The sequence below is a fragment of the Triplophysa dalaica genome, chromosome 21, assembly GCF_015846415.1.
Source record: "Triplophysa dalaica isolate WHDGS20190420 chromosome 21, ASM1584641v1, whole genome shotgun sequence".
In the NCBI taxonomy this organism is placed as follows: Eukaryota; Metazoa; Chordata; class Actinopteri; order Cypriniformes; family Nemacheilidae; genus Triplophysa; species Triplophysa dalaica.
Window position 1 is genome coordinate 18,694,861 of NC_079562.1, and position 17,169 is coordinate 18,712,029.

General features: G+C 41.3%; 1 protein-coding gene across 10 annotated transcripts in view; it reads right to left on the reverse strand.

The window, feature by feature from the left end:
* znf740a (zinc finger protein 740a) overlaps positions 1 to 17,169 on the reverse strand; it is a 64,156-nt gene that overhangs the window by 25,609 nt on the left and 21,378 nt on the right. For all 10 annotated transcript variants that reach the window (XM_056734361.1, XM_056734369.1, XM_056734367.1 and 7 more), the window contains one exon: positions 6,145 to 6,268. In XM_056734361.1, coding sequence (XP_056590339.1) covers positions 6,145 to 6,268 — 124 coding nt within the window. The remainder of the gene's footprint in view (positions 1 to 6,144; positions 6,269 to 17,169) is intronic.

Sequence of the window (17,169 nt, forward strand, 5' to 3'; positions counted from 1 at the left end):
CAGTGTTTTTGTTTTTATGGCACTTAAATGGCAGTTCTATTTTATTTTTTGTCTGGACCAATTATGAATGTGAATGATGAATGGCTCACGTGCCACCCGGACCAGCCTCGCTCTTCTGACCGTTCCCCAACCGACGGTGGCAAACTGTCCAGATCCTCCGCCACATATTCGGAAACGATGCGTGACGATGATGAGATGTCGCTCGCAGCACCGGAGGGAGTCTTGTCGGCATCCGACGCTGAAGACTCCGAGCTCCCCCTCGCTCCAGTCAGACCAGTTCTAGCTCCCTTACTTCCCTCGTTGGTGGGGCAGCCAAAGGCTACGTTGATATCCCCCAGGTGGAATGAGCGGTCGCGGTGCACCTTTGACGGCTGCCGTGCCTAACGTCCAAAGTGTGTAAGACTTTGGCATTACTAGTGTCGAAGGCTTACACTGCTGCGGGCCAGGCTGACTTCACTCTTCACGCCATGGCCATCCTGCAGGTCCACCAAGGCGTTAAAAGAGCTCCACGAGGGTAAGGGCAACCAGGGTATCATGCAGGATCTCCGTGCCGCCCTACGGGCGACTAAGCTAATGGCACAGGCCCTGGGTCAGACAATGTCAACGCTAGTGGTCCAGGAGAGACACCTCTGGCTGAACCCTGCGCGGGTGAGTGACACAGAGAAAGTCCGCTTTCTCGATGCACCTATCTCGCAAGGGGGGGTGTTTGGCTACACCGTCGAGAACTTCGCTCAGCAGACAGTGGCTATTAGCCATATTCTACCTCGCTGCGATTCGTGCGACGTCTGCTACCCAGCAGCCCAGCCCAGTATTGGTTTGTGGCAATCGACCTGAAGGACGCTTACTTTCATGTCTCGATTCACCCTTGTCACCGAACGTTCCTACGGTTCGCGTTTGAGGGGCGGGCATATCAGTACAGAGTCCTCCCTTTCCGTCTGTCCCTACGGGTCTTCATGAAGATCATGGAAGCCGCCTCCCCTCAGGAAGAATGGTACTGAACTATCTGTCGACTGGCTTATCTTGGCACACTTGTGAGATCTGTTGTGTACACAAAGGGACCTTGTGCTCCGGCAACTAGATCGATTGGGACTTCAGGTCAACCAAAAAAAGAGCAAGCTTTCCCCGGTGCAGAGCATCCTCTTTCTCGGTATGGAACTCAACTCTGTCACCATGACAGCACGACTGTCCACAGTACACGCCCAGTGGGTGTTGAACTGCCTGGAACACTTCAGGCAGCCAGCGGTCCCCCTGAAACACTTTCACAGGCTCCTGGGACACATGGTGTCCTCGGCCCGGGTAATACCCCTCGGGTTGATCCACATAAGACCGCTCCAACACTGGCTATATAGTCGAGTTCTGAGGAAAGCGTGGCACACCAGCAGCAGTCGAGTGGTGATTACACCCCTCTGCCGACGCACCCTAACCCCCTGGTCTTCCATGGCCTTTCTTCGGACTGGGGTCCCTCTTGGGCAGGTGACAAGGCATGTTGTGGTGACACAAATTGCCCGACGCCGCCTCCTGTGGAGTCAGCAGGTAATCCACTCCCTGCGGGCCACACACATCCCAGGCAACCTGAACCAGACAGCCGACGCACTCTATTGTCAGTATACACCTCGCGGAGAGTGCAAAATCCACCCTGCGCTGTCCAGCTCATTTGGTTGCTGTTTGGGCAGGCCCATGTTGACCTGTTCGCCTCCCACGACACCACCCATTGCCTGCTTTGGTACTCCCTGTCCGAGGCCCCCCTCGACACGGATGCCCTTGCGCACAGCTGGCCGTGGGACAAGCGGAAGTACGCCTTTCCCCCAGTGAGCCCGATTACACAGACACTGTGCAAGGTCAGGTAAGAGGAGCACCAAGTGCTACTAATTGCACCGTATTGGCCCAACCATACTTGGTTCTCGGAGCTAATGCTCTTGACAACGACTCCCCCCTTGCCAAGGACCTGCTCCCTCAGGGGAAGGGCACGTTGTGGCATCCCAGACCAGACCTCTGGATCCTCCATGTCTGGTCTCTGGACGGGACGAGGAGATCCTGAGTAGGCTCCCCCCTCTGTGGTGGACACCATCACCCAGGCTAGGGCCTCATCTACTAGGAGGTTATACGCCTATAAATGGCACCTTTTCAGGTCCTGGTGTCTCTCTCGGCGAGAAGACCCACGGAGGTGCTTGATTGGGATCGTGTTGTCCTTCTTACAAGAGAGACTGGAGACTAACATCTCACCCTCCACACTGAAGGTGTATGTAGCCGCCATCGCCACTACTCAGTTGATGGAAAGTCTCTAGGGCAACACGACCTGATCACCAGGTTCCTAAGGGGCGCGAGAAGGCTGAACCTTCCTCGTCTCCGCCCCATACCCTCTTGGGACCTTAATGTGGTCCTGGCGGGCCTCTCTGGGCCCCCCTTCGAGCCCCTCTGTGGTTCCGATCTTCCTCACTTTACGAGTAAGACGTCCCTCTTGAAGGCACTCGCTTCTTTCAAGAGGGTAGGGGATCTTCAAGCATTCTCCGTGTTCCCGGATTGCCTTGAATTCGGACTGGGCAACTCTCACGTTATCCTGAGACCCAGGCCCGGATACGTGCCCAAAGTTCCCACGACTCCCTTTCGGGACCAAGTGGTGAACTCGCAGTCGCTCCGCATTGGGGAGGTGGACCCAACCCCGTCCGTGTTGTGTCCAGTACGAGCTTTAGGAGCTCTGACCAGCTCTTTGTCTGTTTCGGAGGACAGCAGAAGAGGAGGGCTGTCTCCAAACAGAGACTGGCGCACTGGATCTTGGATGCAGTCACGGTGGCATACCATTCACAAGATCTCCCGTGGCTATTGGCAGTACGGGCTCACACCACACAGGGTATAGCCACCTCCTGGGCACTGGCAGACATTTGCAGAGCTGCGGGTTGGGAGAACATATGAACTATCACAGATAGCTCTAACCCATCCTAGTGCTACCGGACGTCTGTAACAGCACCTCCGTGGGCTATTCCGTCTGATGTAACCTCATGAATTGGTTCCCACTCCTGGTAACCCATGACCTCCCCAAGGTGGACCTCCACCTCACGGTTAACTCAAACTGCGAGACCATATCTATAGTAATAGTAAGGTAAATGAATGCTGCTTCATTAGCCTAATTTCATTGGCTACTTCTATAGTAGTCAGAGTTGATAGGTTCTCAAGGGCGAACCCCATCTGTCGGCTCGACACAACGTTTTTTTATGCGTAATTTGTTCAAATTAACAGGACGTTTATTTTGTCAGGCTGCTGCAAAGACCTTTGCGTTTCAGTGCATGTATCTTTTCTCAAAGAAAATGATTGTGAAGTAAACTCTCAGAACAGCTCGGAGATGCTCATGTGTTTCCTAGGGATGCTCTGATCGATGGGCCACAGATCGGTATCGGCCGATAATCACATTTTATGACTCGATCGGTAATTGCTAACCTCACCGATCTGAGGAACCGATTGCAATTTGATGATGTCACTATAAATGTCCAGAATGCGTGAAGATGTCTTAATGATTGGGCGCCGCAGTTATGTCATTGCCTGTGTTGAACTATTACGACTCTTCGAGAAACAATGAAAAATTAGCAATTTGCCGTGTATGTTCCAAAGAAATCTCACATTGAGGAGCATTGTCCAAAGCGGAAAGGGCGCATGTTTCCATTTTTACTCATAAATGGCCCCGCCCATTCAGTGCGGAGCCAGGTATGTGTATGACAAGGCATCAGACTATGCCGGTGTTCTGGCAAAATTTGATAGGGTATCATAAATTGGCAGAACACCGCCTCACCACAGTCTAATTTGTTTCGCCATAGTTTCAAAACGAACTGAAAATCCTTTTAGACTTTTCATAAAAACCCAACCAAAATGTTGTTTGAAGCGTTGTTTCTGGATCGGATTCTGCAATGCATGCATCCGTCCGTCACTTAATCATACCCGCGTTGCATGCTCACAAATAGGCACACACAGTGGTGCAATGTTTTCAGACTTTTTTCCTTGAGAGAGTTAGCGAAGTTAAAATGTTCACTGTATTATGTATATATTTTGGGGCTTATTTAGTATTCTGTTAAAACAATAGTTATATAACATTAATACATATTACATAATTATTGTAAATTTCGAATTCAATTCATAATTTATATTTTTTTCTTCTGCACTGCATGGTCAAGCTCCATAAAAGCTGTTCTGACCGTATAACTCCAGCAGGAATGGGAAATCTCCAAATCAGGTCTTGCTAGCTGTCCTCTGCTCTAGATTAAAGACTGGAGGAGATTGTGCCTTATAGGTTGATATGCAATGCTATTCCAGTGGTTTTAAGATCTGTGGACAGCGTGGACACCTTTAAAAAGTGGCTAAAGACTCATTTTAAAGACTCAATGTCAAAATTGCATGGACTATTGCCATTTGCATTCCTGACAGTTGAAGAGTTAGCTTAGTCTGCTAGCTTTGCTAAAGTTTAGTTCTAGTAATTTAACAAATAAAATACAGCAAACCGCTAATAGTAAATTATTTAGTTAATAATGGCAGTATGGCAGAACAATTAATTTTAGTTTTCAAGTTGAAGATTGATAGATCGGGATAGAAACATACACTTGTTTCATGTTTATTTCATTTTATTATTCTATTTCATTTATCCCATTTATTACAATATTCATCATTTGTATTCATTCATTCATTTTATTATTCACTTCTATTCATATTATTTATTCCTTACTTTCCTGTTGTTTAACCTTGTTAGGAGTTGTATTGTGTCTTATGCTGATATGAGTATCCGTTGGTCTCCATCTCAAGGTCCATAATAATGTCATGAGACAATGTTTTGATACTGTAATCTTGAATGGTTAAAAACACATATTGAATCGGTTTCTAGTCAGACAAAGTTTGGCAGAGTTTGACTGAGCATCAACGCACAACTGAGATTATTCAATAAATCATTTCTCTGTCTATTTAACATCACTTAGTCTCCGGCCTGCTGTTCTTCCCTTCAGCTCTATATCTCCCTGGTGGTTGGGTTAAAGGATTGACTCACAATGGAGTTGATATTTCCAGGTTTAATTTGTTCCTGACGGAGAGAGATCTAGTGAAACTGGACTCAAAGTTTAGATCTATAAGATCTACAAGCCATATCTCATAGTTGGATCTATCAAGATGGAACGCAACACTATCATATCTTGCCACAGACTGCTGATTTTAAATGTCGATTAAACTATATTAGCTATTCTTCTGCTTGCTATCCGGGAAAAAACATAAATTAGAACTTTTGTTGTACTGACACTGACAGGTGTTTTTTTAAGTGATGTGTCAGTTATTATGACCATTTAAATACCAAGCCATATGTATTTGACTATGTATGTTGAATACACTATTGTACATAAAAAGTGAGCGCAAGTAAAATGGGCATCTTTAGTTTAATCATCACTAGTACATGTGTTCCTCCTTTCGAAAAATCTATTATGGAACCAAATATATATTTATTTATCATATTTAATAATATGATACGGCCGTATAATATTTAAGACCTGACAAATGATCAGTAAGCTTTACCTTCCATTTATTTCTTATTATTGGTGGATATTTTAAATAGATATTAAACTTGTTATTGACACTAAAGGTATCTTATTTTTTAGACGTATTTTTGTAATTCATTTATGTAATCACTGTGATGATAATAACGGTCTAACGTAATAAAAGCTTCATCAATTACAGCAACATAAAAATGTTACACGGCCGCAAGCCTGGTTTGTGCCATTATGTTCTCCATACTTAGATTCTCATTTCGAAATGAAGTAAAAACAGCATCATTGTTGTTAGGGGAAAGCCGCTTTCACTTTATAATAATGATATAGGAGTCATGAAGCTTGTTCAAAAGCTTGGAAAGTCACACACAGTTTAGTGCAAGCACAGAAAAGCTCTCACAACAGGTAACAGGCTATACATATTCTGACCCAAGGAGATGAAAACCTTCAAACAAAAAGATCTTTTCAAAATTATTTCTGTCCGATAATTACATTTGAACTGATTGAATTTAAAACTTTGGAGAAAAAAAGAGGCTTGTAAGCTTCTGCGTTTAACTGAATACAGAATCAAAGCCACACTGGATTTTTTATTTTAATAGTTAACTTTGTCAAGTGATGTTGTCTGTGATAGTCATACCGGTATGAATGAGAATGTGTCTCTTCAGGTGATATCCACTCCTGAAAGCTCCGTAACAGTGATCACAGATAAAGTTTTTCTGCACCTTGGAAAGTGGACAATTCCCATTTTCATCTACAACTCCCTAAAAGGTAAAAATAGTAATAATAATTAATAATCTTCCAGTACAAATGTTGTTTAGAAACACATATCTTTACATATCTATATATATAAAAATATTAGTGATGTCAATCCATTAAAAAAATAATCTGATTAATCAAAAAGAAAAATTCTGTGATTAATCACAATTAATCGTACATAACATTAATGTTTTCAAATATACTTTAACATTCTAAGAATTTCACATTTAATCTCAACATTAAGGTAGAAACAACAGATTTCTTTAACAACATAATTTTATGAGCAAAAGGCAACATTCTGATATTTGTACTCCAACTAATGTCTCCGTTAAATTGATTATTTTTTCTTTATTTTAACATTAATTGTTGCCATTTAACATTGAAGTACAGTATAACTGAGAGCTCTAGTGTCTAACAGGAAGAAAAAAATACAAATATTGAAAATTGAAATTCTCAAACCCTACAGTCTTTAATGCTAAATTCTAAATTTAATACAGAAGTTACAAAAAACATTGAATTCCTATTTTCTCTTGTTCTTTGATTAACATTAATAACAGGAGTCACAGAAGCAGGTTTAAGAATGCGGCCCCTTTAAGAGCTGCCAATCTATGCAGATCTGTTGCCCTTTCCCATTTTTACAACTCTTTGCATTCAATTAGGATTTTATTTAACACGTTGAGTCTGAGCTTACAAAAATGCTAGACAAAACATGCTTTCTGACATAATCTTGTGTGGTTTTGTTCATTCAAGCATAAAAGAGAATTGAATACTGATGTGCTGTCAAACAGAGATTCAAGGAGGCCTTTAGCTCGTGACTGTTTACAACAGATTGGACCAATGACACGTTTTCATTGACGTCAGTAATCAAATTATTTGCCTTATAGTGGAGCACATTAATGAAAAATCGTTCACTTTGTGGTACAAGCGCCAAATTTGGTACACAAGTGCTTTTGGACCTACTATCTCATAAAAGTACGTTGCCCACTTGAACAAACAAAGTGGCCACCATTTTTCAAGATGGCCGCCATTCGAAGTGGTTTGAAACAGCGTTTGAACTATATTTTGATTGAATAGTCCTATTCTGATGGTTTATACATTGAAATGTGTTTTTGCACATGAGAAATACAACTCTGCATTTAGAAAATCAAAATTATTGAATATTATGATGATACAATGCGAATTAAATGAAAAAAACACTCACAAACAAAGACATTAGTTTCACTTAAAGCTTTTGGACCTGTAAGCTACTTGTAGGGGAGGCCACGTAGAGGCTGTCTTTGTCTCCCCCATTATTATTTTTTTTGTATAGGCTATTTTTTTTTTTTTTTTTTTTTTAGATAACGGTATAAAAACACAGAAAAGGTGTCAAAGCATAGGCTGCATGTTTTACGATCCAGAACTTGAATCAACATAACTTAAATAATAATAATACAAATATCCAACTCAAACATTCAACTTAAACTTGGTTGTTCTATTTTCTTAGCCCTCACATGCACAGGCACACAACTGTGTGCACTTCAGGCCAAAGCGATAGCATTTGCATCGTCCTTGGCATTCAGTCTTGCAGCCACATTTTGTCAACTGCTCACAAGTCTGAGCAATGGGTGGAAGGGTTGTCCAGAGAACTTGCCAGATCTGACCATCTTTTTGCAGGACTTTCAGTTTGCATTTTGCACACTGTTGCTTGGCCCCATATGCAGGCAGCTTGGAAAGCAGACCGTTTCACATGCTGAACGAGGGATGCGCTTGTTGGTGGAATGGCATCATAAGACCTTTGCTTCCGAGCAAACAAGTCCAGTCTTGCCTCATCAACCTTGCATGTAGTACTTTGCTTGTCATACATGGTGATGACAAACTTCTCAAGGATGTTGAGGTCTGCATCTTCTATGATAGGTGGGTATTGGCTGAGCTTTTTGAAGACAGGACTAACTTCAGGGCAAACCTCCCATGCTTGCCATGCACTTTTCTTGCTTTTACCACGGAAAGCTGACACAACATCGCAGCCAGTGAAGGCATGGAAGAACAGCATGCCACTGGATTTCTCTGGGCCAAGATTCACCACCATATCATGAATTGGCTACCACCTAATGGACTGACCCTGGCCAAATTCTATCCAGATCTTTTCCAAGCCTGCATCCTGAAGAGTCGCAAAAACATTGACTGCAACCACAAGAATATCTGTGTCGCATGCCTTTATCAACACAGACTTTATCTGTTGCTTGGCTGCATGAACAGCATGTGTGAAGATTCTGGAGTCAGCTTCTTCGTGGTTGCAAGGACTTAAACCTTCAAGGCTGATGGGTTTGTTTGTAAGAGCCTGCTCTCCTTTGGTCACAACTACGACATTGTCAGGACACAAGGTCACTATCTTCTCTGCTAGGAACCCAAAGAGTTCAGTCTTGTTTTCATTGTCTCGCAAGAAGCTTTTCCAGTTGGGCGGTAGTTTGGTTTTGTCGGTCACTCTACGTCGACCTCCCTTACCTCTGTTTGACCTGTTTCAGCCTTCAGGCTTGAAGTCCAGTAGACATCAAAAATTATGTCTGTTCGCTCATACTTTGATGAGTATGCCTGGATCTTTGGAACTACATCTTGGACAGCATATTCCTCAAAGGTCTTTGATGTCTTTGGAGACAATGAATACACAAGAGAGGAACCATCAATGATAATAGCACCACATTCTGGTTGTTTGTCAGGAGGAGAAATGGTAGCTTCCAAAATGTTTGCAAGCTGAGACTTCTGGCCGTAGTAGAGTTTCCCTGTGTCGCTCAGTGCTGCAGGGAAAGACTGATTCTCATGCTTAAAGAACTCAAGCAGGTCACACTCTCGTGATTGGCAGGATATAAAGAGCTGTGAGAACAGGCGACAGTCATCTTTGAGTACCTGCTTCTTCATGTCACTGCAAGCTGAAGCTGCTTCTTGGCGAAAGAAGTCAACTTTGTTCTTTTTAATCGGCCTATAGAAGGAAGTCTCATCACCCAGACCATTGAAAAAGTCTCTGAAGGCAACTTGACCAGTGCCAAAAATCCGTGCGATCTCTACACCATCCAGGTAACTAAAGCCCCGTTACCCTTGGCTCGGCTATCCCGCGCTGGCACATCCTGTCAATTCAGGTGCGGCTATCTAACTACAATACTACAACTAACTAAACTTCTAGTTGAGTCTATACAGGGGCTTATTAGATAGCATTTGGGACACTAAAGTATACTACAACTACAGTGAGTACACCACTACAACAGTTAGTAAACTACAACTACAGTTAGTACACTACAAGCTGACACTGAACCCCATGCTGAGTCTCACAGCAGTGATGTCACCAGTGTGCCCTGGTTGTGCTTTGACATCACTCTTATAAAAAATTACTAACCAATAAATGTTGACCACAGAATTTTAATGAATTATCATTTATATTGCTAAATTAGTACTTTTATTTCAGTAAAGAACGCTTGTGTTGCTGTATGTGTGTGTGTGTGCGTGTGTGTGTGTGTGTGGTGAGTGACAGTCAAAAGTTTGGACACATTTTCACAAATGATTCACACAAAAAACACATCCCTCAGAATTCTGCAGATTTTCACTTAAGATCATTGCAGAAAACTGAAGAAAAAACGTGAAAACGCTACTTTTTAGTCATTTAATAGCCATTATCTTGAAAATTGGTGGCCATATTGGAATTCAATTGACACCATCGAGTTATTCCAGTCATAATACATTCATTTTGATGCTTGGATCATTAACATTCTTCTGTTAATTCAAGTTCTACCTCGAAAACCTTTTTTTGGCGTTTGACGAGGCGGCCATCTTGAAAACTGGCGGCCCTCTTGGATTTTCAGCTGGGCAACGTACTTTTATTAGAAGGTATGTCCTGGACATCATTTGTACCAAATTTGGTGCTTGTACCATGAAGTGAACGATTCGGCTCAAAAATGGACTTAAGCAGCCCCACTATTATTCTGAGTCTCCTAATAATACAATTAAGGTGTTTACAAGAGTTGCTTTTAGAATATACCTTTCATGTTCCCGATTTACATATTACGCTACATAGTTGGATTAATGGTATACGTCATTACGTCCTTAAGCAACGCCGTTCCCTGCATAATTTCATGTATCAACAAATAGTTAGTCTTCGCCATGGTACCACATACAGTTTTTGGTGTTTATATTTATTTTCTAGAATTGTTGGCATCTTTCTTGTTTCCTGTTCGGACTAGAAATGTGCTTTCTTGCTTGAAGCCATGTTGTTTGCCTTAAAACAAAATGGCTGTCCATTTGCGTTTACTACGATTATGAGTTTAGATGAATTAAGCTAATCAAAAAACTCTGTTTACATGGTCAATTCTTAATCAGAGTATAGTATTAATCCTGTTGAAGGAGCCAATCTTTGCTGTTTGAGGCTTTGATTATGTTTTATGGGTGTCTAACAATGGATATTCATGTTTCTAATAAAAAAAAAACGCTTTATATTTTAATTATAGCAAGTCTATTTTTCACCGCTGTCCCTCTTCTCACTTAACTACTGGATTTCTTCCATATATATATAAATCTTCTATATAAAGTCCCTCCTTCCAAAACACTCTGATTGGTAAAACTGACCTGGTTTGTCGTGATTAGTTTCCTGCTTAGAGTGTGTGTGAAGATGTCCCACCCATACCATATCAGCCTCTCAGTGCACGTGTATTCATAAACTTTGGCATTAAGCAATAAACAGTAACAATGGCGTCAACTTCACTTTATCAGTAAAAAAAAATGCAGATCGATCAAAGTGTCACAAAGGTCTGCTATTGCATATGCAAACGTCAATCTTTGTTAGAGATCACAAATGTGTTTCTTGTCCATTTGAAGCAACAGAAATTGTGCTTCTCCAAAAGTTTGTAATTTAATTGTTTACAGTGTGACACATTTAAACAAAATGGAAGGCTTCGTGTGATGTTCTTACGGTGATTTTACTGTGTATTAACTCTTTCACCGCCATTGACGAGTTATCTCGTCATTTAAAAAAAAACGCTTCCCGCCAAATATGAGTTATTACGGCAATCAGTGTTTGTACTGTTTTACAGCAGGTGGCGCTATTACACACCTTTAGGAAAAAGTACAGAATCCCAGAACCTAGAACGTATATGTTTATCGTTATGTTTTTAATGATTGTTCTGAGTGTAATCTGGGCGGAATCTTCGACAAAAAACGTTAATAATCTCAGCTGTTTAATCAAAGTGATGCATTTTTGAAGAAACCTACCCACATCTATGGAGTGATAAAAAACGAACAAATGAATATAGAAGAAAACGGTCTATTTTGTTTAAAAGCTGTTCTTTCATTTGACATATTGCTTGTCCATATATTCTTTACAGAAAATGTACTGTGAGCCATTAAAATTGGGTGAAAATATTTTAAAAAAACGCTGGCGTAGGCTGGCAACTTTTTTTTTAAAGGCTGGCAGGGAATGAGTTAAAGACACAATTTGAAAAGGTTTGTTATTTCGTTATTCGTTTATAAATGTAATACCAAAAACAAATAACGGGTCATTTTTCGCACTTTTGATTTAATGCTCAGATCAAAAATAGGAAATGAAATAAAGGGGGCACGACCGATTTTGATATTTAATTTGTTCAATTTGCGTGAACCGGAAGTTTCTTCGTGTGAGTGTGTGTGTTGGACTTGGAAGTTTGCCGCAATTGCAAAAAGTTAAAAGTAGCCTGAAAAACCTCAATCTTGCAGTGATTGACTCAGTATTTATTTTTTGTAATTTCGTATTGACACCATGGCCGCACTGGAATCATATGCTTATTTAATTAAAGACTTATTTGAAACTGTCAAGACACATAAAGAGATTTCCACTACGCTTAAGAAGATGGGTATCCATATGGGGTTATTTTAATGACAAATGTCGCGAGCGCATTATTACAAGGCGAGAGCGCATTCTTGTAATACGATACAACACAACAGGTATTGTACTCTATTGCTTTCTTTGTCACAATACAATTTTACAAGCCTGTGAAAGTAGTCTATTGGTTTCAAATCAGTTGTTACTGTATTGTAAAACATGTCAATTGACAACACATGTTTCTTTCTTTAGAGTTGAAAGAATGCCACATAGAGGTGGGAGGGTTGCCATATTTACAGCGGTACAAGAAACCCTCATTGTGGATATGGTTCGTGAGAACAACCTCATCAGACTCCGGGAGATCAGAGACAAAGTCATTGCCGATAATGTCAACTTTGAGAGCATTGATGATGTCAGCTTGGTCACAATAGACCGAGTTCTCCGGCACCAAAAGATGCGGATGAAACAGGTCTATAGGGTTCCCTTTGAACGCGACACAAAGACCTACATTACGAGTATGTGCAAGAAAGTATACATCCATGTTCACACTACAGTTAGTGGACATACCGTGTTGCTCAGTGGCCTACATTACTTCTGGACAATACTGTGCCACCTGATTGACTGTTGTTCTGAACACCTGTGCATTTTCACATTTTCACAGAGGATATTATAGTTGGACGCGATAGCCAGACCTCATGAGTACCTCTTCCTGGATGAGGCTGGCTTCAACCTGCAGAAACGAAGGCAAAGAGGCCGTAACATCATTGGCCAAAGAGCCATCACTGAGGTAACTGGCCAACGGGGGGTTAATATTACTCTTTGTGCGGCCATGGGTTGGAGGGGCTTGTCCACCGGCATGCTGTCCTTGGGTCTTACAACACCCAACATCTCCTCACCTTCCTAGAGGAGCTAAAAGACATCCTCCTGGACCGCCAACAACACCATCCTGGGCCCGCACATCACACTTATGTGATGATTTGGGACAATATACGCTTCCACAGAACAAACCAAATCAGAGAGTGGTTCACCACCAACAGTAACCACTTTTTAAACGTCTGTCTGTCACCCTACTCCCCTTTCCTGAACCCTATAGAGGAGTTCTTCTCATCGTGGAGATGGAAGGTTAATGACAAACAACCATACACTAGAGAGAACCTCCTAAGGGCAATGGAGCTGGCCTGTGTTGACATCCCAGTGGAGGCCTTCCAAGGATGGATTCGCCATTCCAGGGCGTTTTTCCCGCGGTGTCTGGCAAGAGACAAAATAGCCTGCGATGTGGATGAGGTGATGTGGCCCGAAGCAGCTCACCAACATGATGCCGCACAGTGATTGTGGTGTAAATAAAGTAAATAAAAAAAACTTCACACCCTAAACATGTTTTCAAGAGTACTGTTGTGTGCAATAGATTCTGGTTCTGCTATGAGTTGTGTTACAGTAGTGTACATGCAGAAATTACTATAGATTTATACTCTTCATATGAAACTCACAAAACTAAATGCCTAATCCTCTGCAGAGATCCAAGAAGATGCATTACTGTAAAGTTTCTAAAAATATGCATTGGTAGTTATGAAACAAAGATCCTTCTCACAAATTGAGCATTGTGTTTTCAATTGTTTTGCTGTAGTGTGTAATGATGTGTATAGTGTTTACATTTTTGAAAGCTTCGAGCTGCTCTTATGGTGTGAAAGTTTGAGATTTGAAGTGAGAAGGTGTGGTTGTGTTTATGTAGCTTTAGAAAAGGGTGTTGTGATTAGACATTGGGGAACATGGAGGAAACGTTTGTGAAATGTGTTTTAGCATTTGAGAAAAACTGTAATCTTGCATTCACTACACTTCTATAATATAAATCCTAGAGGGTTTAGGCTGCAATATTTAGATCAACCGGAACCAGGTACACTTCCAACAACAACTGATGTACTTGTTGCATCAAAGAGAGTGCAGAACATTACTCTACTCTCAGCCAGTCTTGTCTCATTGTTCCAAGGTTACCGCAGGATGTAGTTCATTCCCAGACCTGAGGGCACAGTGACCTGACAAGAGCTGAGATGATAGAGCTGGATAAAGAACGCGCCAACCTGACTTCACTACCAAATTTCAAATGCTTTTAGATTATTAATGATTATCTTAAATCTATAATTTACATTATTAGTAAGCTTATTTATTTTTGTTATTTAGCCTTTTCGTGCAAGCACTGTCGAGCTTGTGCAGAGACAGCAGCTTTTGCCGAAGGAGAATCCCCTGGTTGGGCCTAGTATCTCATGAGTTTTTTTTTCTTGATTGGAGTTTTGGGTTCCATCCCATCCCTCCCTTTGCATACTGTTTTGCACTATTTGCCTGGCTGGGGGGCTGCTTTAGAATTCAGAAGTTTTAAATAATTAATATTGCATATAGAAATGTATAGTGCTTAATATTTGACCTGTGTTTCTCTCTCCTTTATCTTAAATGTGTGCTTTTACTATGAGTCCGTGCATGTGTGTCCGTGTGTCTATGTCGATGTGTGTAAATATGTATGCATATTGTGTGTGTCGAGCGTTTCTATGTGGGTATGTCTGTCTTCTGTGTTTTCACCTTTTTCTTGTTTTTACAGGTATATGACTTTAATTGTTTTGCATATAGTCAATATGTCTCATGTGCAGCTGCTTTTTAACAATGGATTTGTTGTGTGTGTGTTAACTCGGCAATGAGGATCTGAATTGTGCACGTCCGAGGGAGCAGGAAACATCACTGACATGTGATTTACGAGCAGTGGCGTTTCTTCTCATCTTTCCAAGTGAAATAAAAACTAGAAGAAATTCCAAACTTGTAGGTTGCACATGCGTGAGTACTTGTAGAAAAATTGTCACGCTGTCTTGAAAACTGTTCGCAAAATGCGACCAGTTAGTTGCAGTCTGGACTCCTACTGTATTTAATTTACCCCTGAACAGGTGCCGTACAGCTCTCACAAAACAATTCCGCCTTTTAGTTCCGATAACATCGACAATTTATATATTAACTAGAAAATAGATTTTTGACATAAGCTAAACAATTATTATTGAATAAAATACTGAAAATTTTTATTTAAAAAAACTGATTGAATAAATAATTCAAATGAATAGAATTTAAAATAACCTAGAACATATTGTCCTTTTGCTTCCCGGATATATTTATTTGTGATCACTACTTAAAAAAATAAAGTAACCTAAACAAAACCCTATCTGTATTTTGTACTTGAGTGTGAGACGCTGTTAATAGCTGTAAGTTATCTGGTGCGTTGTAGCAGGAGGACTCGAGGCTGAGAGACTTAAACACGGTGTATTTCTTATGATTAATGACGCGTTTCATCGTATAAGAGTATTCCCTCCCTTTCACGAAATATCTTTACCACACGTATTGCATGTGGCAATACTATCATCTTTGTACACAAAGTTTAACCAAACTTTTGAACATTTGCTGCGTTCATAGTGCCGATGCCCGTTGGTAATGAATTGCGTGTGTGCTTAAGAGATAAGGTCCTTGTCACCTGTCAGACAGATAAGGTAAAATGCTCACTGCCGTTTGAGTGATTGAAAAAGTAAAGAATCTATAAACAGAACCAAAACGCCCGCGTCTTATTGAATCCCCGGTTCTTTGAAATTTGGAACCGGTTCTAAAATGGATGCGGTTCTCGATCCCAAACTCTAACTACCAGCCTCCATCCGAACTGCAGCATCTTCCACAACTTTCAAAAAACAGCTCAAAACATACCTGTTCCACATTTATATAACTAACCAATAGTTCTGTATGTCTTTCTGTCAAATAAATAAAAAAACCTTGTCGCTCATTCTCTCCTTTGCTTCCTCCAGCTTTAATCCTCCTAGTAGCATGGCCTTGTAAACTAACGGTACTGTTTAGTGTGTTGACAAAAAATGTATATGCTATCCTACTTTTAAGTCGCTTTGGATAAAAGCTTCTGCCAAATGAATAAATGTAAATGGCACTAACAATGCCAAGGTTAGGGGTTCGAACTCAGGAGATTGCACATAGTCAGAAACAAATGTAAAATACAATGCAATGTAGTCGCTTTCAATAAAAAGGAAGGTTATGCAGCTATCATGTTGCGATCTTTAACAGCATGTTTATTGCTTGTTCGTCTTTCTGGTTCGGCACAACTTGTGTTACTTCAGTACTGTCATGCGCGAACCTGTGGGTGGGGCTAGAGAAGTAGTTGTTGATATTCTTCTGTGTAGGCGGTGTTCAAACAAAGATGGGTGCATCCCAGGACCTGCCATCCACTGGACCTGGTGTCAATAACAGTTGTAATTTCAGTAACAAGGGCGATTTCAGTTCTGACACTTAGAGGATGTTTGCTTGAATACGATGCCCTCTACATAAGAAAAGCTCAGGTTAAAATGTCTTATTCCATGACTCCTTTAATAACAGAACAAGGAATTGACATGTTCTATAGGTAAGGTAACATTCACTTGTGATCTGGCGCTATATAGAAAATAAAGTTAACTTGACCTTTAAGGGGGACGGGGGGTGCCGTTGGAATCCCCCTAAGGTAATGGTAGGGTAAACACTGCATGCCTATTGCCTGTATCCACTTTTGTCTCCTAAATGGCTGGCTTTAGCCGGTTAGTTTATAAAAACTAAATTCAGGGGTTTTTAGCTTGTTTGCTGAACACCCTATCACACAGCAGCTTTTATGCATGGTTCTGTGCATGGCTCCACGGTTGGGATTGTTTTCCCCTTCGGTGCAGTCGTTGCCTAAATACGCTCTGTCCCTATCCCTTCCTCTCGACCAAACCCAGTCATTTCCTCCCCCACAAAAACGCAAACACACAGGAACAGCCCATTTAATGGCATCCAACGTAGGGATGTAATGTTTACCAGTTTACATCTTTAGCATGTGAGATGGTGGTCTAGTGGGTTAAACCACTGAACTGGTAAATCAAAAGGTTGCTGGTTCGATCCCAGCAGCCACCACCAGTGTGTCCTTGAGCAAGACACTTTACTCCATGTTGCTCCAGGGGGATTGTCCCTGTAATAAGTGCACTGTAAGTCGCTTTGGATAAAAGCATCTGCCAAAATGACTAAATGTAAATGTACTGTTTTACCGTGATAATACCGTCC